Source organism: Puccinia triticina, chromosome 5A (genome assembly GCF_026914185.1).
Source record: "Puccinia triticina chromosome 5A, complete sequence".
Taxonomy (NCBI): Eukaryota; Fungi; Basidiomycota; class Pucciniomycetes; order Pucciniales; family Pucciniaceae; genus Puccinia; species Puccinia triticina.
Window position 1 is genome coordinate 3,957,951 of NC_070562.1, and position 26,442 is coordinate 3,984,392.

Consider the following 26,442-nt stretch of genomic DNA (forward strand, 5'->3'; position numbering starts at 1 on the left):
TGAGTGAGAGTGAGAGAGAGGAGGGGGTGGGGAACTTACTTGGATGATGGGGGCAAAGGGTGGGCAATGATCGTACCAGGCTGAGGATGGAGACCGTCCAGATTGTGGGGAGTGGATGGCTGCCGTTGTTGCTGTGGTGATCCGATCCAGCCGGCCCGCCGCCTCACCCCTTGTTGCGGGCCCCCCCGCGGGATCCCCGGGGGTTTTCCGTGCACGGACTGCGCACGGGCTTCTGCGAGTGCGCGCATATTTTTTGATTTTTGCGGCGAAAGTCGCAACCTTACTTGGACATGCTGTATATTGGCAGCTACAAGGCCTAAATTGCATCAGAAGAAGCGCACTCCCAAGCACTTCTTCAGTCCTGAGGGGCAGCCTCAGCGGGCTGACGGTTGATTTACGAAAAAGGAAAAAGTAAAAAAAAGCCTGATACAGGCTGATATTCCTGGGGCTCTCAGGCCAGATACAGCTTTTTGCAGGAAGCCTCTCTGTGAGACAGAGACCCTGCGGGGCTGCCTCACTGGGAGGCTTTGTTAAGCTCAATGTTGGAGTAGAGCCAGTGAAAATCTGAGCTCATATTCAGAACCAGGGCAGTTTGTAGACCCTGGGACCCATGCCTTAGCTTTCCGACTCATTGCCCTCTGCTCCAACAGAGGGGCCAACCAAGAACAGGACCCAGGAAACCCCCTGTAAATGACCGTAACAAAAATGTATGAATTTTTTGGCAAAAACCCAAAATGGTAGGCACAAAAATGGTATGAATGGGCTTTTTTGGCCTCAATGGTAAGCACTTCAAGTGTATGAAATTTTTCCTGGGTACAAGAGGGTAGTAACTAAGATGTATGAAATTCCTGAGAGTGCACCAGAAAAACCCGTAGCCCTCCCCCCCTCAGCAGCACAGCTTGGCTTATTTTTGGTACCCCAGTGCCCCACCTTGGCAGCACACCCCAGGTTTTGTTTTTTTTTGCACCCCCCCCCCCCTCGGCAGGAATGGTAGGCATGGAAAATGTATGAAAATTTGGGAAATCCTCAAAGCGTACGCACAAAACGTGTATGAATGAGGTCAAAAAATGTATGGATTTTGTTGAAATTCTGGATTTTAGGTTACGGTCATTTATAAGGGGTTTCCTGCTAACTTAACTAAGTCCCTCTCTTTGTGGAGGGGGGACGCCGTCCCGCAGGGACCCTCCGAAGGAGGGACTTATACACTAAGTGGACCCTGCGGCCTGAGAGAATCATGAACTTGGCCTTTTTCAATCCTGTGTAGCTTCATCACATCACATTGTGTGATTGAGTTGTAGGGGAACAAAAGATGCAGAACATCAAGGAGAATCTTTCCACCTATTCTCCTATTTTTAGGGATATGTAATGACATTCAAATGTCTTTTTTTGCAACTTCATCTAGTTGGCTATATCCCGTATCACACATGTTGCACTGTACAGAATCTGGAATCCATGATGTTACAACTCTGATTACAGCTCAACAAGAGGTGTTGATGATGGGAAAAAATAGTAGAAAGATAGGGACAGCTTGGGCCATCCCAGAAATGTAAACAATTTCAAAAATGATGCAGAGGCTCATGAGGGAGAGTGATTCTAAAAAAGTCCCCACCAAAAGTCATAATTCTCTCAGGCCGCGGGGTCCACATAGCGCGTAAGTCACGGCAGTTGCACATTGCCGCCGAAGCGCCCAAAGTTCGGCCGTCAATTTGACGGACGCGCCCCAGCCATTCATGACCGTTCACATGCCGGCCTCCGGTCAACCGTCAAGCGGACCACCAAACTTGGCGGCACCCCCGCCAATGCGCAATCAGAGAACGCGCTGGCGAAACATAGGGCACCTTGACCCATCCGGCAACTCGCCGTCCAACCCGAGACCCTACAAAAACCGGTCAGGGCTTTTTGACCGCCCTTTGACCACAAATCGCCGGCGATTTGCCCGCTAATCACGCAGGTTTGACCCAGTTTGTTGGGTCGACTCGCATGGCACTCTCAAAAAGTTTTTATGGCCGCCAGGGCACTTTTTTTTGGTTTTTATGGTTTTTTTACATCGCTTTTGTTCTTTTTTTGGCTCTTCTATGTTTTTTTTCAGCTTTTTCTATGAATAAATGGCAAGAGGGAAATGGGAGAGAAAAATCAATTTGATACCGAGCTAGAGGGAGAGTGCGGCTTCTCTTTCCAGAAGCGCCAACAACTCTGCCTGCGGCGGTTTGTCCCCATACTTATTTATACGCGGAGGGCACACCTGAGCATCATCCGGCGAGTCCGGGGCAGGGCTGAGTCTGTCAAGGCCATAGACCGAGCAGGCCGTTGCTTTGTTGCCACTAAAGAGGGTCGTGTTGATGTCGAACCCAACAATCGTGCCTGAGGGAACGCCGAGCTCGATGATCACCCTTTATGGAGACGGCAACAATCGAGCTGCCCAATGCGTTGCTTGACAACTCTGCAGGGGAGAAGCAAATGAGGAGCATCAGCCTCTCGGTCTCTCAGCCACACCACCCAGTTCTCGAGGACCAACCAATAACAGAGCCAAAGTGCTGCTCAAACTCAGCCGGTGGGATGGGCTCATCATGGGCTTGGCGTGGTTGGTTGGTGCGGTGTTCCCTCAGCTTATAGGCCGTGATGAGAAGAAAAGGCCTGGCCATCAGTGACCGCACAAATCTCGGCGGGTCCTTGCAACGTTCCCTGTGGTTGGAAAGATCGACCAATAGTAAAAATAAGCTCAGAAGCGAGCAGGCGAGGAGGAAGACGAGGAGGAGCAATAGTTGAACGTGGCTCGGAAGGAGCCAATGGAGCCAAGCGAGGTGCGGAGCTCGATGGAGGATGTGAGAGCCGAGCGAGGTGCGGAGCTTGATGGAGGATGTGATGTGGAGGTGGGCGTGCTGTGGATGGGGTGTGGGCCGGGCAAGGAGGAGGCAGGGGCAGAGGGACACATCTGAGGATGTGGGTTGGTGAGGGTGGGGCAGATGGAGGGTGGCGGTGATCCAATGAGCGGACTTGGAAAAAATGAGAGGGCCGAGGGTGACGTGTCCCTCTGATGGGCGGACTTTGTCTTGGCCCTCTGCCCTTTTTTTGGGGTTAGCCTGGAGGCCGGCATCTTGCCACTGTTCCCACCGGCTGTTGTCAGGTCAAGCGCATTCGTTGGCCAACCGACCCCAGGCAAGTTATGTTAAACTTGCCTGAAGTCATGTGCCGGCTGTTCGGCTGTTAATTTGGCTGGCAGTTTGACGGCTGACCGGAGGCCGACAGGTGGGCGGTCAATCAGGCGGGTGAGGACCCTGGCAAGCGCGGCCAGAGGGTACGCATGAAAATCAATTCAAAAATCGTGGGATTCATACATTTTTAAAAGTCATTTTTGGCTTTTCTTGCCAACATTTACCACATTTTGAGGAAAAGTTAGCAGTACATTATTCTCCCTTTAAGCCTACATGTGCCCATCTTTTCAGAATCCATTTATCATGTTTGGTTGTGAGCCAAAGTGGCTTTAAACATTCATACATTTTCATGCGTACCCTCTGGCCGCGCTTGCCAGGGTCCTGGCGGGTGTTTTGTCTTTGACGGCAGTTTTGACGGGCGAAACCTTAATCCGCGCAACTGCCGTGTAGGGTTTCCTGGGTCCTCCAAGAACCCGGCCGCTTTCCGACCTGACAGGGAACATGAAGGCTGTGAGACATCCAAGGCAGAAACACAGTTTCAAAAGGTTTCAAAATTTTAAATCCTCTTGCATAAATCCATAAAAAAAGAGCGCCGGGTCCAAGATTATCGGTAAACACAATATGTCAAAATACAATACAATACAGATACGATACACATATTTTCGCCAATACACAGTGAAATACACTGTAGCAGTCCAATACGCTTTTCAAAAATAATGTGTATTGCAGTATTGGAAAACAGATACACAAAAAATACGTGCATTTCAATACGATACCGCACAATACACAATACATGTAAAGTATCAGTTTAGATCAGTTTCACCGTTGCTTCTGGGAGACCCGCAGATCTTGACGGGAACATCGGAATGATGAGGGAATCCGATCAAGCACGGTTATTGTCGGCTCCACAGCGATCCCGTGGCTTCTTCGTCTTTCCCAAAGACGAGGAAATCCCGCTGAACACAATTCCGTGTTGTTGTCGGCTCGACCGGTATTCTATCATCACGAGGAGATCCCAGGAGGGTGGAGACAACTGGTTATCCCGTCGTCTCCACCAATTTTTGACGATGGGTGAGGATGGGTGATACCGACGGGGGCACAGTGAATTCCACGTGGGTTTCACAAAGCCGGCGTCACCCGTCGCATCCACGAACCCGCTTGCCAGGAAGTACCCCCGGTGTGTACATATTCCACTCTTCGCAAGGTTTGTCACAATTCTCCTCAATCAGTACTTGAAGATACTTCAGCGTGGGTGCGTAGCTCAATTGGCTTTCATTGTATCCCAGACATAAAAGGATCAGCTCTGGTTCCCTCAATCACTAGAGAAGTAGCTTACAAGAACCCTGAACGATCCTGAACGACCCTGAACAACCCTGAACGACCCTGAACGACCCATATCTATTTCCTCATATTTGTACTTCTCAAGGTCACTTTAGTTCCTTCACTTACAAACGGGCTTCTATAATGTCAACTCACTCGAAACAGTTTGACGAATATTCTTCTGGATATGAAAGTGTGGACGATGACAAGCGGATCATCACTACTGCAACCCGATCCTTCAGAGCGGGAAGCACGGCCTCGTCAGATACAGATTCGTCTCACTCGAAAAGCTCCGCGGTCCCTGCCACTTGCAAGAGTTTGAGTGATGTAGAAAGCCAAGTCTCCACCACAGGCGCCCCTTCGAGCCGAAAGGTTCGCCTGCTCAGTAAGCTGGCCAACTATGATGTGCGCCCAAAATTACCTTCTTGGATTTCACGCTTCCTTGGATACCGAAAGGATGGTATCTGTCGCCCGATATGGATGCTCCGGTGGCTTGACACCTTCAATGTGCCTCTTGTGGTGGAAGAATACTTTTTTGGTAAAGTCCCTCCTCTTCTGCTGTTTTGAACTTTTAGCTTATGGGGAAGAAACTGATGGTTGGGCTATGCCTTACTTTCTGATTATTCAAACATCTTCTTCCCTTTCATCAAAGCTTGCTTCTGCACGGTTTTTGGCTTGATAAGTGTAATTGCCATAAACACCTTGACACCCTTCTCCTCTCTTCCGATACCACTCAGTCTAGGATTCGTTGGTGCCCTGGCGATTATATTGTATCTGACTCCCCACTCGCCTGCAGCATCACCGCGCAATGCCATTCTCAGTCATCTGTTTGCCAGTATGTCGGCTACCATGATAGCGAAGATTTTTCTCGCCGAGGCTCATCAGAAGATCATGATTGCTGGCCAGCTGAGCAATCAGACAGTGTGGCTATGGGCTTGTGTCGCTGTCCTGAGCACACTGATCTTCCAAAAGGTATTTCTTCTTCTTTGTTCCAGAAATTGTGGTTGGGCCTCCGACCTTACTCACTATGAATGTTCTGATTTCACCAACAGAATGAGGGGACTGCTAAAATGTAGACTCAGTTGATACTAATGATTTGTTTCTACATTATGAATTTATTGGTAAAAGCTATTTGGTCTTGTCCATCCACCTGCCGGAGGCACCGCCCTCCTTGGGACAATCCAACCCGCCTTTATCAGAATCGGTTGGCGATACGTCGGTTTCGTTATGTCGAGTGTACTTTGTATGCTAGGAGTGGCGTTGATCTGGGGTAACGTTGGCCGTCGCGCCTATCCGGATTTCTGGTTCATCCAGCCCAGTCAACCTTCGAGCACCTGCATAGCAAACCCCAATGATGAAGACTCTGTAGATTTGTGCTCCGCCTCGGGACGAATTAGCGACGGAAGCTATCAGTCCGCCCATAGCTCTAAAGAAAATCTTACAATAGATTCAGATTCAGGTTCGAGTTTAGATATCTCCAGCGAGAAGAACTGGTCGGTTTCCACACGAGCATCATAAATTGCAATCGCCAACCTCAGAAACCATGTTTCGGACGAGCGTTCTGGTCTGATATGCAGACGATAAAAGGATTCCTACTTCGCAAATGGAATGATGATTCCGAATCCTCCTGCAAAATGACTGCTGCAATACATAAGTATATAGTTTGTTGTAGACTTTCACCGAACTCGAAGGCATGTACATATCAGTTTTCTCTCGTTGTAAAATATTTTCTTTCATTAATACCCGTCAGAATCAAATTTGCTGTGGAATACAAAAAATGCTTGTTCTTTTCGGATTTTAAGTTGCCTTTTTTTCGTAAACGCTGACCTGAGCATGATCAAGTCAAAAGTCATGAAGGGAGGGAAAAGAAGGGCTCGAAAAGCCCTCAGAAAATATGTCATGAATCCCCTAGCAAGAGACCTGAAGGCTGCTGGCTTGTGTAGTTAAAAAGCGGTGAAGAGAATTTTACAAACCATATTTTGCGGCACATATGTGCCGCAAATACGGAGGGGCGCAAAAATCCACTAGGGGTGGGGTGTAATATAATTTTACAAACCATCATCCTAAATTGGAGGTATGTAAATAAAACTACTGTAAATAAAGGTTTGTAAAATTTCATCAGATGCGCTTATACCAGATATTCACAGGCCATACCTTGCATGTCTTGCAAGGCAAGGTTGTGTAACTACATAATCATATTTAAAAGTAGAACTTTACAACCCATAGTCTTGCAAGCGTTGATGTATTGTAAAAATATGTATGTAAATATACATTTGGCTGCCGTGGGATATAAATTTACAATACAACAGCCCGGCATTTGCAATCGATCAAGCAAAATGTTCAACGCACATCAAGATTCAACCAACAGACATCAAGATTCTACTAACAGACAACAATGATATCAAAAAAATGACATCAGCCCGACAACACCATGCAACCAACCTCCCCAATACCCCCACCACAAACACAAACGGCCCCTCCAGGATCCCGCCGCTGCAATGACAGCTACTCACCCGGCTCCCCCATCTCCCACGACAAACCCGACTAGTGCGTGACACCAACTACGATGAATCAGACAAGCCCTTCGTTGTTCATTCCGCCATCTAGCCCAACGAGCCCGATGACTTCACTCCCTCCCTCCAGTCCCATTCCCTCACCCTCTCCCAGAGAATCCAATCCCATCCGCGCTTTTCACAGTCTCATTCCCCCACTCAGCTCAAATTCTTCCGATTCTGATTCTACTAAGATGCCTCATTCTCACGTCAAGCATTCCTCTCAAGACACAAAGAAGTCCCAAACCAAAGTCCTGAAGAGCCCGAACCGCCCCCAGCAAAGCCCCAAGAATTCTCCAAAAAGAGAAATCCCCATCAAGTTCCCAAAGCCGAACAAAACTAACTTGAAGGAACTGATTTCTCAGAAGCCCGACCGCGTGGAGGATAGAAGGCAACCTCCAAAGGTATCGAAAAATCGGCGTGATCGGGATTCTTCATGCAGCAACCCACCAATATCTGAATCGACCTCCTCCGATGATGCTGACAATGAAGGATTTGCAAATGGTCGTGTTGAAAATAACGACTCCGAGACGGACGACGACACCGCTGCTTATAAGCCTCCTAAACGGCCTTCCAAAGGACATCGTCGCCGCGGGGTTGTTGAAAGTGAACATGACTCTGGTTCTGTCTCCGATGATGCCGATTGCTCCGATTCCGACAACACTAACGGCCATGGCTCAGACTCCGCCAACAACTCTAACTCTGATGATGGAGAATCCCTTCCTCCAAAACGCCTATCAAAAGACAAGGAGTGGTTTCTTCCAGAACTAGAAGATAAATTTGAAACATACATTGATCACGGGTGTACCCTTGATAAGCAAGGATACCCAATCTACCCCAAAGGACGCACTACATTTCTACGATTACCAGGCGAACAGATCACTAACTTTGGGACCGTTGGCTTCTCCAAGACGTGCTCTGTCAACTATCGCCGGAATCGCACTTGGAAAGTCACACGATACTTCTGTCTTGGCGCTCTCGTCTGCGATAACCCATCGTGCAACTGGGCTGGAACCCCCCCGACTGGAAAGGCAGGTAAAGAAAAGTTTAGTAACAAGTAAGTTGGTTTGCAACTCACTATTACAAATCATATGGGTTGCAAACTTTTTTACAAACGTTTGCAAAATATAATTACAACCTATATCAACTGCAAAATAAAATTACAACCTACTGACTGTACTGCTTTATTCACAGGAAAATGAGATGCAGAGGCCTGGCAAACAAGTGCAAGGGCAGAGTCTCACATCAAAGGTGCCCAGACTCAGTTGCAATTCGATTCGACCACCACCTTCCAACCGGTTGGGGTATCCTCAGACACAAGGGCACTCACCCTCACCCGTGGCCCGAGGCTAAAAAGCCGGATCATATGGCCAAGGAAGAGTTGAAGGCCGAAATAAAAAAACATCCAAAAGCAACAGCGCTTGCGCTGAAGGTTTGTTATTTTTGACTGCCTTCTTTCTCCCTCTTTGATTTATTGACATGTACATTCTTCTCCTGCAGATGGGGAAGGCTTCAGATCCGACCGCTGATATTGACAGTGTCGTAGCAATACACCCGGCTTACATAAACCAAGATTGGCTTGCGTATTACCGCCGCACCATCCTTGCGGAGTTGGGCTTGGCCCCGGACAAACTTGAAGACGGTGTTGGGGACAAATTCCTCTTGACCATGTTTGGATGGTCTGCGTGAGTAATTTTGTTGATCTTTGTTTTAATTACTTATGTCTAATTTGGTTCACTACTTCTACAGGCGGGGAATGTGGATCATTTCATCTTCATTCATGCCGCAGAATGAGCATTTCACATTCCAAACCAAATGGATTTCGGACCGATTAATGGCTCGTGACAGTGATAATCGAGTGTACAGCGGAGGCCTTCTATCGGATGTAACTTACCGATACTTCGAGAATGGTTACTTGCTAACGACATCAATGTTTTGCGACGAGCTCCAACGATGGATTCCGATTCAACTCACTTGGATCCGCGGCTTGAGTGAAGAATACTACAAGATTCACTTTGCAACGTTGTTTCGACAGTTTTTGGCCGCCTCAATCACACCTGCCGAACGTGACACTCTTGTCCAACAAGTCGTGGACTTCTTGACGGCTCAAGTAGAAGGATTTGTATCCGCTTACCTGGAGGTCTTTTGTCAAGGAACTCGCAAAGAGGTCAGGAGGATGTTGAAGGGGTGCCGCGAGCATTTCCGTCAATCAGTTACACGGGTCAAGCGGAATCGGTCACTCATAACAGTCGATCAAGAGGTATGTCTTCTCATTCTGATTCATAGTTTGTAAAAATAAATTTGCATTGCATTATGAGTTTTAAAATTACTTTTACAACTCTTGCAAAGTTATTTTACAACTCTTGCAAAAGAAAACTGTTCATTTTTACATCCCTTAAACATCCAAGCCAATAACTGATTCCTTTACATTTTCTTCCTTAGGAGCCCTTCAGAAAGGCTTGAATGGATCTCCTGGAACCAGCCACACCCGATGGCCAAACTCATGAACAGAAGGTCGACCATATTCAACGATGTTATCCAAAAGTTCAAAAATGGCTAGACTGGTGGACCGTTCCAGATATTGAGGCACTCTTGTTTCCCTCACGAGAACCACGACTTGAGGATACGCCTGATGGGCTTCCTGACACTACCAATGGCCAAGAGAGCTTGCATCGGACATATTATCGCCTGAGGTAAGCACAAATTAGTTTTTTTTTACAATCTTAGTATCATCCACTGACGAAGACTCACTTTGCCACCATCTATAGTGATGGAAGACAGTGTTTGATGCTCGGAATGATAGATCTTTACACATTTGTCGACATGCTCGAGCGCGATTGGAAGGCGCTGATGGAAGGAGTTCAGATAAGCTATGGGGCAGGTGATAAAGGCCAAGACGTTGGTGTCACCATGGGCCTGGGAAAAAAGCGCAAGAGAGGAACCAAATATGTAAATGATGGACAACCGCCAGACACTACAGAAGAACTTGTTGGGAAGAAAACCGGGCGGCCGCCACAATCGAGGAACTTCAACAAGAATCTTTGGGCCGCCTATGCGTCATACCGCGCCAACACAACTAACCCCAAGAGATCAAACCGCTGCTGGCTCTCCGCAGGTTTGGAATCAATGTATGCCCTCTTCAGTCCGCTGTGGGCTCGTGGTATTAGTGGAAAGGGGAGCGATATTTTCACCCAGATTGCACACCACTTCTCTTGTCGAGTCACAGGCGAATTAAATGGAAGCAACACGATCAGATCGACGATTTCACGGGGCCAGAACAGCGTCTTTGAAGCCGTGCGCGATAAGTACCCGGGAGAGTTTATACCCGGAGCTTTTGCATCGTGTGATTGTTTCCTGGAGGTTTTGTTGGATCCCAAACTCCACAAACGGGCTGCCTACAACGAGCTCTTCTCTGTGAAGGAACAACGCGAATTCACCTGTCAGCTCAATCGCGAGACGCCGCAATCACATCCTGATCAAGAACACCGAACATTGCACGTCCTGAAAGTCGAGCCGTACATGTTCCACGAAAACAACATCCCTTACTCAGATGTTGCAAAGTTGATCAATCTCTGGCAATCATCTGGTTTGATATCAGTCTCGGGGCTTGTCTGCAAGTTGTGCACTAACCCGGAGCCCTCTTCAAAACCAAAGCCAAAAAAGAGAGCAAAACTGTCAAAGGTCTCGTCCGAAATCGCCATTGTGGCTAATCACACAAATCTTGCTCACTACATCATTGACCGATCAAAGCTAGAGTTCAACAAAGATCATCCAGCACCTCTTCATCTGCATTTTCATATCGAATTCACTGGCAGCACCAGCAACGCTCACCGGCTCGAATTCATGGCAACAACCAATTGGCCATTCAAGTTGACTGTTGGAGGGCATATCTACACGCTAATATCTCGAGGCTACTGGAAAGTTAACCATTATTGGTGTAAGGTATTGCGAAGTGCGAATATCTCCGCCGATAAGGGCAGTTTGACTGCTGTTTGGCTTCATAACGACGCCGCAAATGACGGTTTTGCGCAACAAATCAACCGGGTCCCAAGTTCGATTGCCGGAGCAGATCCATTCACCAGTTGGGTCTTCTATTCTCGCGTGTGGACCCCTTTGGAGGAAGAGTACGTCGAGAAGGCCATTGATAGGATCAAGCAAGATAATCCCGACGCTAGTGGCAACATCCCCTTCAAAGACTTGAAGTCAATTTTGAATGTCTCTCACAACTCAACTTCAATCGCTCATCAGGAGCCTCCGCAAGCAAAAAGTAAGGAAACAAGCAAAAAAATGGGAAAATCCTCATTGGCAACAACAAGAAACAAAAAGGCACAAATCAAAGAAGACTCTGAATCGGAAAGCGGTGAATCAGGAATTGCAGAAATCAACAAGGAAGCCGATGATATCCTTGAAGAGGATCAATCATTCCTTGTAGATCACTCAGCCGATCTAGACTTCTTGTTCCTGGAGGATGACCCCTCCGAAGCTTGGAAGCCAGAACCCTCCGAAGCGCGCGATCCAGACAAATCTTTCCTTCCGGATGATTCTATCCTGACAAATCAAACCGTGGATCAATCAGAAGGTCGCACCCAGCCACAAGCGGCTGCATCCCTTCCCAAAGGCGCGGAAGAAAAGCAAGATTCATGTCAAATGGCTCCGTCAAAGGCGCCTCTTTGTTTGAAGTTGAAGGTCATGGCTCCAAAAGAAGCAAAACCAAGCCCGCAAGGATCCAGGCGCTCTAGCAGGATCAGGAAAGTTGTGTAGGGTGTAGTTTTCATTTTTTTTTCCAGCCTTTTACACTTGTTTCCGTGTTTTTTCCACTTGTTTCTGTGTTTTTTCTGCTCTTTTTTCCACTTCTTATGTCCCTGTGGCTGCAAAATAAATACACGTGTTTTTATCTTTTTTTTGTGAATTTATACTTATGTGACTCCTCCAGAAATCAATGCCAGAGGTTTGCTTTGAGGGTTGCAAATTATGGTTTGCAAAATTCTATTTTTGAGGTCTGATTCACGGTTTTGCAATACATTATTTGCAGCTCATAAAGGTTTGTGGGTGAATGAGGTGCAAAGTTGTAAGATTTGCGCCTGAAATGTCATTTGACATACCTTTTCTTTTACAAACCATAAGGTGCGTGAAGGATGGATTGCAAAATTAGATATTGGAAATCTAGGGTTGGATTTTGCAAAAGTAGTCTTGCAAACCTTCCAATTTGCAAGCTAATTTTTGGGGGCATGTGTTGTAAATTTACATATTAGGGCGACTTTATTGAATTTTACATTTCTTCTGAATTACAAACCATATGTACTGTAAAATATGGTTTGTAAAATTATAGCGACCCGTTAAAAAGTCTGCCGGGGAGTAGCTATCTGGTCTGCAATCTTACTCTTCTTCAAAGGAGTGTAGGCTTCAGGGACAAGTGTTGAAGACTGCAAGATAGTGCAGTGTGGTGCCAACTTGGTAGCCAAGCGGCCAGTACAGCCCAGTATGCGCGGTTCATTTTTCACTAGGGGTTTCAAAGTTGAAATCAGGTTGCGCAGGAACACAATCAGGTCCGATTTCCAGGAAAAAAAATCACTGCCAAAAACACCAACCTACGCCCCCAAATGCAAGAATCTCCTGATCTTGCACCCAGGAGTTCTCAACCTGCAAAAACTTGGGCACGAAACCCTTTTGTCCCTTGCCACCGGGGTCCCGGAAGGACGTGTACACAGCGGTTACACATCGCTGTATTCAAATGAAACTCAATAATGCCCCCGCGAGGCTGGTCCAGGCCCAACCGGCCATCGAGTGTTGTGTCACTCGATGGCCGGCACAGACCTGACCAGCCATCAAGTGTTGCGTCACTCGATGGCCGGTACAACCCCACCCGGCCATCGAGTGACACATCACTCGATGGCCGGTACAGACCCGACTGGCCATCGAGTGTTGTCTCACTCAATGGCCGGTACAAACCCAACCGGCCATCGAGTGTTGTCTCACTCAATGGCCGGTACAGACCCGAACAGCCATTGAGTGTTGTCTCACTCGATGGCCGGTACAGACCCGAACGGCCATTGAGTGTTGTGTCACTCGATGGCCGGTACAGACCCGACTGGCCATCGAGTGTTGTGTCACTCGATGGCCGGTTGAGACCCGACCGGTCATCGAGTTGCGTGCGTGGTAGTGTGTGCTGGCTCACACTCGATGGCCGGTATGCGGGTGTGATCGAGGATAGGTGAAAACACCCTTGAGGGGGTGTTTCTGACCTTTTTCCTGCTCCTGGACCTGATCCCCTGGAGCTTTTTTCGAAGAAGGAAATCAGGTCCGCAGGAGAGGTTCCAGGTCCATTTTTTTTCCTGATTCCTGGGACCTGCGCGACCTGATTTTTAACTTTGAAACCCCCTACTGTCTCGACACCGGCCCTCCTTCCGCTCGGACGCAGTTTTTGGGCAGGAAGAACTCGGACCGATGCAAGTAGATCGGGCCGACAGGCGGTGATTAGTGGTGTTGTGGAGCTTCCATCACCTCGGACGGATACAGGTGAACATTTTTGTCCGAGAAGATCAGATTGCTTCTGGTACGCTGTTATGAAACCTCTTTGCAGCAGAGGCGAAAGTAAGAAAAGTTTTGTGGGCGCCGGAAAAACTATTTTTGTATGGTACGGGCCTTCAATTACATCATCTGATGACATGTGCTGAAGGAAAGCAGTATGAAGACATCAAGGCAGTAGAAATGAAATTGAGTGGTTAAAAGAGTTATGTTCGGGATCCTAGTCGCCTATACCCACCCATCAGAAAATCTCGTTGAGACATCGGGTGGCAGGCCGGCTTAATGGTTCCCAAGGATAATCTCGTTCGGTCCCCGGTACCGCAAAAACAAGCCAAAGAGGTCAACTGGGACCACGGCAGGGCAGTTGCTCTCAAGTGGTTTGAGGCAAGGCCGAACGTGACAAAAGCCATGAAGGCAGTTGTGAGCAGGTCCCCTCGGGAGCCCGGGACATGTCGAGCTTTTATATCGAACCAAGGTGAACATGCCACGTCAAATCATGGGTGCTGCGGCGCAGGACTTGCGCAGCTTGCAATATGGGGTTCGCTTTGTGCCCCCTCGTGCACCTTGCGCACCCCGATGGAAGTTTGACGGCAATCCCACGGTCCCACCAATGCCCCACCACAGCACCGGTTGCTCAAGAAAATCAGGATTGCTACCGAAATGGAATGAAGACGGTGACACCCGAATTAAGACCTGTTTTATCTTTCAGCTGCGCGAGCGTGTCCATGAATCTTTCCACCAATCTTTCGACTTGGTTCTTCTCATCATCGTTCCTTTTAACCTTTCACTTCAAACCAATTGTCACCAAAACTTAAAGTGCTTCATGCTGAGCTCCTGGAATTGCAGAGAGCATATGCATTACGAAGCATGACTCCATCAAACGCCGTGTAGATTGTGTCACTCTCCACTATGCGGGATCGCTGAGACCAACTCGGCGGATGAGGGCTGTAGTGAAATCTCGTAATAACATCGCCCACAACCTTACGGTACTGGACGAGGATGATCAAACGTTAGTGAATGGTTGATCAAGGTGGCCGTGATGTAAAGGCAGTACAAACAACCGCCACTGCGACTCCTTCGCACAGCTCACGCCTCTGGGTTAAACTTTCCAGAGTATTCGCCATTAACACCCCCTTCTTACATTTTTATTCATTTCGACCGTGAAGAGTTTCCAAGTCATCTGAGTTCATTTGGCCTGCCGCCTGGCCCACCTCGGCTGGCGCATGTCTATTCAACAGATATTAACCTAAATATGACTCCGCAAATAAGTTATTAATATAATCGGAAACCCGTTTGGCATCCCTCTCTATTGCACACAGTTTGTATAGCTGAGGTTCCTTGAAATCAAACTCTCCGCAGACTCAACTTTATGCTCATCGACATCGACTGACGTACAAAGTGCCGTGTTGTCTGGGGGCAACGCCTAAGAAACATCTGACCTTTTACATAGTGGCACTGCATCTACAGCGACTTCGTCACAACGACAAGAACCATTTGTCAGATCAAGCGTGTAACGATTTCTTCACCAGGAGCACTCTTGTCGTACAGTTTACAGTTTAGCTTTGGTGCCAGAGCCGTCTAGAGCTTCAAGTGAATACATAAACGTCTGTCCTCTTCGCGAATATCACCGCGGTTCCCTCAAGCGACCAAGTTTCATTCGAATTTTTTATTTGGTGAATCAAAGACAACGTAGAAACCACGGTCGACTCCACCGACACCAAGTCTAAGACAAGTGAGCTCAAATCGCCTTGCATCATGGCTGCTCTTTCTAATTTTTATGGATGAGTGCATCGTAACTGATTCATGGGTTTCTCTGGAACGTTGCTACCAACTAGTCGTCGGAACTTCCTTTAAAGCTCTCGGCAGTCATCTCAACCACGAACTCGAGACCATTAAAAGAGCTCCAATAGCTCTCAACAATCTTCAAGAAGCATTTCCGGTCGCAGAAATGCAGTCATATCCGCGTGCCATGTCAACACATGGTGACCCATACATAAACCGACCCATGTCAGCCGGCCCCCAATATCGAAGTGAGAGTCGGAATTTCAATCCTGGTGGGCGTTACCCGGGTGACCAGCGTGGTCAAAATTTTCTGCAGCGCCGACCATGTGAGTACCAAGACTCTTGTGCTTTGCATCTATATTCTGCAGTCTTTGAACCCCAGTGTTCGGGTCGCGCGCTAGAGACCTCGGTTGATAAAGAAAACGTCACGGCGAAGGGCAAATGCATCTGCCACTATCTCTCAAACGGTTTACTAGATGTATTCCCTAAACCTTATCTGCCATTGGCTTAAATCAAACTATTTGCCATCGCGACCGAGTTGCTAGCATCCTGACGTTCGCCGTATGTACCTGTGAAATTTGGGACCTCGGAGGGGACTGTCGAGGTCTCCTCACACAGTCGCAATGTCATAGAGGTCGGTTTGAATCTGGATCCATGAGCGGCGTTGAGGTCCAGTTCATATAGCTTTTAAGAACTATCGAGCTCCGTTTCTATCCCCCCTTTCTCCCAGATGGTACCTTGCCCTCACAACGACCTAAATGAAAGTTTAATGAGAGCCTGTAAAGCTCTGTACCTATCACCCGAAGCTCCAAATCGTTGTTGAATGCCCAGAAAACTCGAGTTTGGCACTCTGCAACGAACTTCCTACCAAGCAGTTGATCTGCTAGCGAAAATCCTCCGCAAGATCGTATAAAAGTCGCTCGTACTTCCACTCAGGAAGCTTCAATCCCCAAGTTGTTTCTACTCAGCTCAATCACCTTTTCAGAAAGCTTTTTCAAGCTTCCCCGGGTGGGCCCAGGTCTCATTATACCTTTTCAGTTTTCCGTCTGATTTATCCCCCAACAGAAAACTCTGAGAGTTTAGACGAAATCGTGTTCCCGACTTCGTTGATTTTTGGCTCTCCTGCTTCCTCTTGAACTGCTCCCCATCTTTTTAACAGAATACTAAATTCCAGCCCCGAAAAAATCATAAACTCCAAAAAAAACATTTCTTTCCTCAACATTCCTAATCCGCGTGTCAGATTTCTAGAAAGCTTCTCTTAGTTTCACAAGGTTTGATCTCTTTTCAAGATTTATGAACCTCCCAGAACTATTTCATATCCCTCCTTTCAAATATCATCGTCTTGAACGATCCTTTTGCCTTTTATGATTGGACCCATAAAACTATGATTCAGATTGACTGACGAAAGCCATTTCGATTAATTTTTCTGTAGCCAACTATCAGCTAGGTCATCAAACATACGTCGACGACGACGAGGATTTAGATTACTGTCGTCCTAGAGGATCGACGATTGGTGAACTCGAGCAAGATAATTTCGCCGCACATCGACGAAGAGCTTCTTTCGGCGGAAACTTAGGTGGAAACAACATGTACGGCAGTGCGTATGGAATGGGCATGATGGGCTCGAGCCCCAGGGAGCAGATGATGCGCGCCCAGATGATGAGAGGTGATCTTTACTCCATGGATCCGATGATGGGGCGCATGGGCCTTGGTGGTGGCTATGGTGGCCCGGGCATGTACGGCGGAATGGGCGGCTACGGTGCCGGTCCGTCCATGTATGGTGCCGGATCAGCCTACGGCGCTGGTATGATGGCTCGACCACGCTCAATGATGGGGATGGGAGCGATGGGCATGGGTCCCATGGGTATGGGCATGGGCGGCATGGGCATGGGCATGGGCATGGGAATGGGCATGTATGGACGACCTTACCGAATGAGCGGTCTCGTTGACACTCCCTCACCGCACTTGACCCGCGCCAAAACTTGGAGTGCCTACGGGCGCTTGTACTAAAGTCCAATCTAAGGTCAGCCATTTTCCAAAACACTACCTTTCTCAACTGAAGATTCTGACACGGCGAATTCTCTTCTCCCCAGACTCTGGTTCCTCTGGCCTTGCACAGCAACATTTATCCTCAAGATACTGCCTAGACCTATGCAGTTCCCGTTTTGCACTTGAACCCGCACATACAAAAGGTCCCACTCCTAGCTAATCTATTTCACATTCAGAACGATCTTAAGATATTTTTTACGCTGACAAGGCCTAGCTTTGTGCATTCTCAACTTTTACCCTATCAATTTACATAAATATATAATCAACAAATCAATCCAAAAAAAAACAAACAAAATCAAAAAGCCTATCACTAGACCAATATACATGCCCAGTTTGAAATTTCAACTCCAATACTGTTTTATTCATTGTTAAAAAAAGAGCAAAATGCACTAAAATTCAATACATAATGATTATGCTAAGCTTTCATTTTCTCTTTATCATCTATTTCGTGCTTATGAGTGGGAATAAAAGTATTGCTCAAAACAAAACCAAAATGAATGACTCTTCAGCTTTGTAGACTAGCAATATCGTTTCTTCAAGTAAAAGATCAATTCTATAAGCGCGTACACATGTTTGATTTGGACCTCCACTTCAAACAGTTCTCTTATTTCTTGTTCCATGGAAAAGTTTCCAAATTCAAATAATGAAAGTCTTTGACCAGTGGAAATTGATTCAAAAGTGTGTACACATTCGTACCAAACGGCGAGGAAAGATGACGCGTCGACTTTTCCATTTCTGAAAGTCGTGAGTTAACGCGTGTTGTGGCCGGAGTTGGAGTACTTTTATTTATTTATGAGGCCTGTTCATAGGAGTGAGCGGTCCGAGTCAATTGAATGATGAAGACTTACTCAAAAATCTTGATCTATGAGGGACAGGAAATGCTTGCTGTAGGGAGTTGGCCCCTGATCAACAACTCAAGTATGCGAACGGCGGAGCGCCAGCCTTCGATTCGGAGGACTCCGAGGAGGGAGTTGTGAAACAGTGAAGTTGCCAAAAAAAGCTTGTTTCACAAGTCCCTCTTTCGAAGAGACTTAGTTAAGTTCGTCAAGTATGTAGCCATGTAACTAATCCCTCACGTCTCTTTCTCCGGATGGAATCTCTGAAATTGCGCCTATCGCAGAAGGCCCGAAAGGGTTTTGTCGGATGGCATTTGGTCCAATTGACCACATTAAATTGACAAAAAGTTGTAGAGGTGAGTATCTAGCAGGGAAAAGAAAATGGACAGGTACAATGTAATAATCATACAAAAAAAGATAGAAATATGTGTGTGATCTGAGGCGAAATAATCATGCAGGGTGGTTAGTCATGTTGTGGTTCGACTTTTTCCTTGGCTGTAGAGGTACAGATGGGACAGGAGCCATCGCCAGATCGGAGGATGAGAGTTTGAGCGAACTTCAAATTAATGGCGTTGTAGCGTTCACCGCATCGATCGAAGGAATCGCCCAAGGCAGACCGACTGCGATCGAGTTGTTGTTCGGCCAATGCAGCCAGGACGGTATTCGAGTCGAACACACAGAGGGAATGAAACGAGTGTCGACAGAGAAACATGATCGATAATGCCGACCCCATCACCGCGATCGAGTTCTCGGCGACAAGCTCAGTCCCATCGTCTGTCGCTGCAATCGGTTGACTGGGTTCCGTGAGCAGTCTGTTGCACTTTTGGCATCGCAAAGAGGCTAGGGAGGTCATTGGGAGACGTCTTCAACACATCAGCCTTGTCTGATTGATTAGTGCTTGTCAGAGGGCGTAATGAACACTTACGATCCCCCAAAGCGCCCAAAGTCTGACTTGCATAGTACACATTTGAAAGGTCTCGACAATCACTGACCATGATTGATCTACAACCCTCTATCAGCGATATCTACAGAATGAACATGTTCAATCAGCGTGAAGATAATGCCGGAAGGGACTCCAGTCAGTTTTGTTTCTCACCTGAAGATGAAAATCTTGGAGTATCTTGATGATCGAAGCTTTCAGGTCGGGGATTTCCAATCCATTTTGGATTCTGCGAATCAATCGAATCGGATCAATCTCCGACCCGACATTGTCCAATAGGCCCCTGATAAAAGCTGAACGACACAAAATGATCAAAAATCGGAAGGGTAAGGAGGAGCGGATTAGCGCCTACCGGGTCTGGTTTCTGAATATCGTAGGAGATCTTCCCACAAATCATCATCGTTTTGCTCTTTCGCAAACTCAATAGCCTAAAACATTAGCCGTCCGAGTTAGCGACAAACCAAGGAAGATAAGGAGAAAGTGGCGACCGACTCGGTGAACATCTCCAATCCTGTCGATGATCAAAAACAAGGCCTTTTTATTATTTCCCATCCTTCCCAAGAGATAAACCATTTCTGGTACGAAATTCAAATCTTGACAGATTTGATAGGCCTGAGAGAGAAAGAAAGCATCCAAAATGGCGAGAAAAACCCGACGATGAGACCTTCTATACCAATACACGACAAGAGCCGACGCAGAAAACGAACAACAACGAGAGTTACTGACTTTTTCAAGGTTGTAAAATGTACTGGCTCTCAAGAATTTCATCAACCGTTGCCGATCAAATTCTGCAAACAGGTCCACATGTAAATCTCCGAAATCCGTCCCCAGAGACGGATCCACCTCAAAAAGCGCATCCAGGTACATGAACTGATATCTGCGATGATCGGCTAACTGATCTATCACTCTAGCAACCTAGGCATATGGTCACTTTAATCAGTCCAGGACACAGTCACCTTCTCCTTTTGAGAAAAGAAAATGTTTACAGGAATTGAATAAGTGTGCTGAACGAGTAAATTGATAGCAGCGCCGTAATCGCGTGGAATTTGCTCGTCTTGCGTTGCTGCAGTACTGGGAATTTGCTCTCCTTTCTGATTTGATCCTTCATCGTCCGCGTCCGGTCGATTGAGGTTTTTCCGATTCAATTCATCACTGAATTTGATCATAAGTAAGGCTTGATCTTGCACATCAGTAAACAGGCTGTGTTCCTTGATCAAATCAAACACCTCTGGCTTGCGTAGCCGGAGTAGATACGACACCGCCTTCCCAGGTTGATGGTTCAAGATGTATCTGGGTAAATGAGAAAAGCTGGTATTAGATGCGAATGCCCAAGATGGCACAATAAGCACATAAAAAGCGTGCGCGGTTACGCACAGTTCTGCAATACATGTCATCAATATTTCAGAGCTCCCAGAATCTCGAGAAAGTCGATCGAGGGAAGCAGAAAGGACAGCTGGGATGGAGTACAGCTCAGGACTCCACTTGCGAATCATTTTAAGCATTTCCTTTTTCATGAAAACCAAAGGCCATGAATTTCCTAAGACTTGTACCGAACTGAAGAAGTGAAGAATGATAATACTGCTATGCTCCTCACCTGCGAATTTCTTCTGAGCAAATGAACTAAGATGACTTCATACACCACTTTGGATAGCCGAGGCGCTTCTGTAGGAACGTGAGGAATTATAACCTAAATTCAGGTTGGGTAAACGGACATGTTAGACGACCATGGCGGTGCAGAATCAGGGGATTGGCTTTACATCAAGCTGGCCTTTCTCGATCAACAGAAATATCCAGTCTTCCCATGCCTTCACATCGTTTGCTAATATCGACGGAGAGGCAGTTGCAGCAACTTGAAATTGGCCTAGATTTGGAATAGATCTCGAATAAAACAAGTCATACATGAGTCTAATCAGTACCACGAGCTGAAGGTTCTCTCATCGAGAGGTTCTTCACCTTGACTGATTAAATGACTCAGATATTTTTGACCAATTTCACTTAGACTATATCCGTGAGCTCCAGCTAGGCCAGCTTCCTCGACTTCTTTCATAGCTCCTTCATAATTCTCATGCTCGATCATCCAACTAATGTGATCTGATCGATTCCGAAGTTCGACGAGGATCAAATCCTTGGGTGACATCACATACAGACTTTCATCGTCCATTTTTTTCTTTTTTCCATTTTGTAGCGGTGGGAGTAAATAGCACAGGCAATAATCATTAGGTTGATAGCGTTGATAGGAGCTGATATTCAGTGCATCAGATGAGATTTCTTCTCCGTTGTACGAGATAATCCTAAGCTCAGGTCTCTGGGCCGGTCTTCGCTTGGAGGAGCGTGGAGCGATCGAGTCGGTTGTACCATCTTCAGATGGTGCGTGCTCATTTCCAGGTGCATCGACCTCCGAGTCTTCAGGCTCACTAGTATGAGCTAGAATAGCAATGTCGGGAGATCCACCAGCTTCCCACGCACAAATACCCGAGATGATGCAATCAACCTGGAAAACCATTTCCACTTTGACCGAGAGGTTCGACGAGTTCGTCGAAGATGTAGAGATCAAGCCGCGATGGATGGAGCTAGCACTCGAATTTTCCTTAAGTGAAACGACTCGGATCGTGTCAGCCCAGCCAACCAGTAGCTTTTCGTGAGTTGACCAAGAGAAATGGCACCGGTAGAGATCTGCACGAGGTTCGTCCGCTCCACGGGGAATATATGCGAGTTTCTGGTGAGTATTGATATCGATGATTCGAATCCCCTAAGCTCAGTGAGATTGCAGATGCCAAATTAAAAACAAAACCAAAAAAGATCTCCTTCGAGTTGGTATCAGGATCCCGAGATTTGCACGAAAGATGACATGGGGGAAAATAATCGCGCTAGAAGAAAAATGGCACCAACAGTATCATTAGCCCACACTACAAGATTGTTTTTCCATTCTGCCGACCAAATCGATCCTTCGTTTGAATGCAAGACGGTTTCTTTGTTGCCAAGCCAGCCTTTCTCATGCAAGGTCAAATTGCCTGCCAGACCGCCCGAGATAAATTGGCGTTTGTTGGGGTGCTTGTGATATAAAGGTTCCATGGCAACGGCCATCATCGGCCGTTTGAGATCCAGGATGAACACATCATTTCCGCCGGCCAGTTGGACAATGGATATCTTGCCATCCATTGAAGCCGTTGCAACAAATTGTTCGGCAACTTCGATCTTGATGTCATAAATCGTTGCAGAATGGGGCCTGAAGCGCTTGATCAGTTCGATTCGGTGATTCAAGATGTAGACAACTCCGTTGTGAGTACCGAGGCCCTACAATTGATGAGACATACGCCACGATCGCAGGAGGACGAGAACCAAAGTCAAGATTGGTAAGATTTCAAATGAGATCGAAGCTTACTATGAGTTTTTCTGAAGTCGTGAATGCCGAGGCGTTGTCATTTTGGAAGAGTTTATCGATGTGGCCCTCAAGGCGTTGGTACTTGAACAGCGGCTCTTCCTCTTCTTCTTCCTCATCTTCCTCTTCGTCCTCGTCATCTCCATCTTCTTGAATGGATGATCCAACCGACTCATTCAGGATGGAGCGCTCTTGGTCGTGACCAGGTTCCGTGTGGTTTGAGCCGGCTTCTTCGCCTGTGTCCGTGACTGGTGCGGCAGACGACATTTCATCGAGCGATTGGTCCTGTTTGTTCGGTGGCCGTGGGAGTGCCAACTTTCGAGCTGATGAGACTCGAGAGCCTCTCCAACGGGGGCTCCGAATCGACCCCGCGTCCCCGCGGGAGGCGGGCCCCAAGGCAGGCTCGGGCCGCCTGCAGCCCGTGCCAACTGCCTGGATCTATTCACCATCCCTGCGTTTCCATTCTGGTTCTTGTATCTGGGATTTGTTTTACGCAAGAAGTGATCGATCACATTAAGTGTTAGAGCAGATAGGCTGAATTTGGATCGGATGACGTCATGATGCGTTGTTAGGCTAGCGGTAAACTGGGGCCTTGCCATTGGCAGATGGCCTCGTCAGGGGTTCGACTCCCCTACAACGCAGGTGGAGTAGTGACAATGGCAACTTCTAGCCTTTTGGGGATTCAGCTGAGAGCTATACCACGGATGCACTTTTAAGATTTCAGTTTGAAGAAACTTTGAATGGGCATTAATCCATCTTGTTAAACAAGCATTTGAAAAAAAACCCAAGTATTAGCCCAGTTCACGTTGGTCACTTTAACACCCTTTTTATGGCATTTTATCATAAAATTTGTGCATATTTTTCAATCATCAAAAAAGTGATTTCAGATGAATCTGACCAACTTGAAAAAAATGGAAAATTTAAATGGTAAATTGGATAAAAATGGTGTCAAAAATCCAATGTGAACTGGGCTATTATTTGGACAATATGTGAGATTTTTGATTTTGACCCAGTTGGCGACGTCCCAACTGAATTGATTTTCCTTTGAAGTTCATTCAAAGCACCTTTGAGCAACCTTGGGAGTTTTGCGTCCGTGGTGTAAACATGGTCCCCAGGGTTTGGAACAGCTTACCCCAGCTTCAGACCCCTGTGGCACTCTGGAGCCCTGGGTATGACCTTGTTTTTCTTGCTGTTGAAATATCCATGGTATCAGGTTGTGTTGGAGTGGCCAAACCTTCTATGTGTTTTGCTTATTGGTTGGACATCAAGAGTGAATGTGATGCTATAATTACAGGGTTGTTGGGCACAGTCCCAGTTCAATCTCCGCCCATTTTGCCATACACATCCTGGTGGCAACAGCCTTCAAGTTCCTGGCTGCCTGTGCCAAAGTGAAAATGATCATTAGAGATGGGCGCCACGCATCCGGGTACCCGCGCGTGTTCGGATACCCGCGGTCGATTTTAGCCATTTTCTGGCATCCGCATCCGCATCCGCATCCGACAGCGGGTACCCGCGCGCCTGGGCGGATACCCGCCCCTCAAAACGTGCTTACCGGTTGACTGCTGCATATGTCAGTCAACCGGGAGGCACTTCTCCTGGCTGTTGACCGGGGGGGACTTCTCTTGGTCAACTGCTGCATAATGCTGTCGTCCAGGAGGGATGCCTCCCGGTCGACTGCTTGATATGGCTGTTGACCGGGAGGGACTCCTCCCGGTTGACTGCTCAATATGGGGAGGGACTCCTCCCGGTAGACTCCTCGATATGGGGAGGGACTCCTCCCAGTTGACTGACTGTTGACCAGGAGGGATTCCTCCCGGTTGACTGGTGTGTATAGTCGTTGACCGGAAGGAATCCCCCCCGGTCGACTGGTATGTCTACTTGTCAACCGGGAGGGATTCCTCCCGGTTGACTGGTGTGTATAGTTGTTGACCGGGAGGGATTCCTCCCGGTTAACTGGTGTGTATAGTCGTCCCTCCCGGTCGACTGGTATGTCTAGTTGTCAACTGGGAGGGACTCCTCCCGGTCGACTGGTCGATATGCCTGTCGACCGGGAAGGATTCATCCCGGTCAACTATTGTATGTTGCTGTTGACCGGGAGGGACTCCCCCCAATCAACAGCAACATAGAACGGCTTTATGGCTGCCGACCGCTGCAGCTCCCATGCCCGATGGAGAGCGGATACCCGCCGGAATACACCGGTACCCGCTGGATTCTGCCGGAATCTCAGACATCCGCATCCGAATCCGCATCCGCTGGCAGGTACCCGAGGGCCTCCAGCAGGTACCCGCCAGCGGATAGCGGATACCCGCAACGGGTTACGTGCGCCCATCTCTAATGATCATGATGATCTTTATTTCACAACAAGGGCATAGCCCCCAAATTTGGGGTTTCAGGGGGTGTGAAAAGCCCCAAGGGGACAGCTGAAAGGAAATGAGTTCAATTTTTCAAACCTTTGATGATGCAATTTCAGGGTGACTATGCATTCAGTCTAAGGAAGACCAACTTCTAACCCAAAAAATGGGTTGGAAAAAAAAATTTCAAGTGAAAACTCTGGGAAATAAGGTCAAGTTTTTTTTGGAAAATACACAAAAGTTGTTGCTGAAAAAATAAATGTTTGGAAAAATGGTGATGAGGGAGAATCAAAAAATCTTACCACTGGCCAATGTCACACTCTGGAATCACTACCTTAGTATTTTGGCTTGGCTTGCTTCTTGAAAATGCAACACAGAGCTGGCCATGACTCAACACAGGTTCATGAAGTAAAATACCAACATTGCCAGTTGTTTCACCTTGAGATGTATTGATTGCAAAGGAGAAGGCCAGATTGACAGGAAATTGCTTGTGTATGAGCTTCAAAGGCACTCCTGACTCATTTTGGTCAGATATGAAAGGAATGTGAGGGATGGCAACAGAATCATCAACACTGTTACCTGATATGACTCTTGGGTGAATCACATTTGGACCCAAGTTTTCCACAATCAACCTTGAACCTGGTTCCATTACCAATTCCCATTGTCCAATCAAGATCTTGAGCATGATTATTGGCACTCCACATTTCAATCAGAATATGAGGTGGGAAACCTGAAATTTTCAACCCAGTGATATACTCTTGCAAATGTAGGTTTTGGGGATCATCCTCTGCAGAATCATAGCTTTTGCAAGTTCTCCCCAGTTCAAGTACATGTCTATTTGTCATTGGGGCTTCATCCCAAATTATCAGCTTTGATTGCCTCAACACATCTGCATTCAATTTTTGAGAATGCTTTGTGATTGAAGAGACTAAATTTTGCAGAAGCTTTGGAGGAATTCCAAAATTTAGATGGGCAGTCCTGCAATATGGCATCTTCAAAGCTGCAATTCCCGTGGACTCAGAGGGATGAAAAATTAAAATGGGGCAGGTTGAATATCCATATGGTTAGAACAATTAGAATTCACCACTTCCAGCACACACAATAGCAATTCTTTGGGTTTACATTGACCAATAATTAGTTGTATAAGAAAGTCTTTCCAGAGCCTCCAGCAACATCAATAAAGAAGCAGGCAGGCTGTTCTGCATAAGATGCATTAATGATCTGATCAAAGGCTGATCTCTGCTGATTGTTCAAATTATTTGAATTGTTGATTTGAACTTTCTCCACATTGAAGCTTCACCTCTCTTCATTCAACATCCAGTTTCTGTTCAGATGGTTTCAGTTAATTCAGATGCAACACTTTCAAAATGGAATATGAGAGGATTGTAATGGTGAAGAATTGATTGTATTCTTTGCAAAAGTCATGGAAGTAGCTCTTGACCATGATCACTCCAGTTTTAAAATTCATTTTCTGTGTCATATATATACAGCTGTAAGAATTTGGGGACTTCTTGTGAAAGTGGGAGAAAACTTCCAATGTTATGGTGAATTTCTCC

General features: G+C 46.9%; 5 protein-coding genes across 5 annotated transcripts in view; 4 read left to right on the top strand and 1 right to left on the bottom strand.

Moving 5' to 3' along the window:
- Positions 1–4,616: 4,616 nt before the first annotated feature.
- On the top strand, positions 4,617–5,990 carry PtA15_5A493 (uncharacterized protein; the record flags this gene model as incomplete). The annotated part of the gene is made up of 3 exons (XM_053169260.1): positions 4,617–5,010; positions 5,125–5,444; positions 5,601–5,990. 3 exons carry the CDS (start codon positions 4,617–4,619, stop codon positions 5,988–5,990), a joined length of 1,104 nt encoding a protein of 367 aa, XP_053020475.1.
- Positions 5,991–7,218: 1,228 nt separating this feature from the next.
- PtA15_5A494 (uncharacterized protein) lies at positions 7,219–9,443 on the top strand (the record flags this gene model as incomplete). The annotated part of the gene is made up of 2 exons (XM_053169261.1): positions 7,219–7,756; positions 9,433–9,443. The coding sequence occupies 2 exons, from the start codon at positions 7,219–7,221 to the stop codon at positions 9,441–9,443; spliced, it is 549 nt and encodes a 182-aa protein (XP_053020476.1).
- Positions 9,444–11,311: 1,868 nt separating this feature from the next.
- PtA15_5A495 (uncharacterized protein) lies at positions 11,312–11,785 on the top strand (the record flags this gene model as incomplete). Its single annotated transcript, XM_053169262.1, has 1 exon — positions 11,312–11,785. The coding sequence occupies one exon, from the start codon at positions 11,312–11,314 to the stop codon at positions 11,783–11,785; it is 474 nt and encodes a 157-aa protein (XP_053020477.1).
- A 3,769-nt stretch (positions 11,786–15,554) lies between these two features.
- Positions 15,555–17,478, top strand: PtA15_5A496 (uncharacterized protein; the record flags this gene model as incomplete). The annotated part of the gene is made up of 4 exons (XM_053169263.1): positions 15,555–15,657; positions 16,764–17,135; positions 17,320–17,354; positions 17,425–17,478. 4 exons carry the CDS (start codon positions 15,555–15,557, stop codon positions 17,476–17,478), a joined length of 564 nt encoding a protein of 187 aa, XP_053020478.1.
- A 1,201-nt stretch (positions 17,479–18,679) lies between these two features.
- Positions 18,680–26,442, bottom strand: part of PtA15_5A497 (uncharacterized protein) — a gene marked incomplete at both ends in the record, with an annotated part of 62,881 nt that continues 55,118 nt past the window's right edge. The window contains 15 exons of the mRNA XM_053169264.1: positions 18,680–19,056; positions 19,142–19,241; positions 19,313–19,449; positions 19,509–19,584; positions 19,649–19,768; positions 19,883–20,071; positions 20,143–20,446; positions 20,531–20,661; positions 20,751–20,843; positions 20,914–21,017; positions 21,110–21,905; positions 22,046–22,450; positions 22,539–22,619; positions 22,704–22,820; positions 22,982–23,069. Of these exons, the coding sequence (XP_053020479.1) occupies positions 18,680–19,056; positions 19,142–19,241; positions 19,313–19,449; positions 19,509–19,584; positions 19,649–19,768; positions 19,883–20,071; positions 20,143–20,446; positions 20,531–20,661; positions 20,751–20,843; positions 20,914–21,017; positions 21,110–21,905; positions 22,046–22,450; positions 22,539–22,619; positions 22,704–22,820; positions 22,982–23,069 (3,118 nt within the window). The remainder of the gene's footprint in view (positions 19,057–19,141; positions 19,242–19,312; positions 19,450–19,508; positions 19,585–19,648; positions 19,769–19,882; positions 20,072–20,142; positions 20,447–20,530; positions 20,662–20,750; positions 20,844–20,913; positions 21,018–21,109; positions 21,906–22,045; positions 22,451–22,538; positions 22,620–22,703; positions 22,821–22,981; positions 23,070–26,442) is intronic.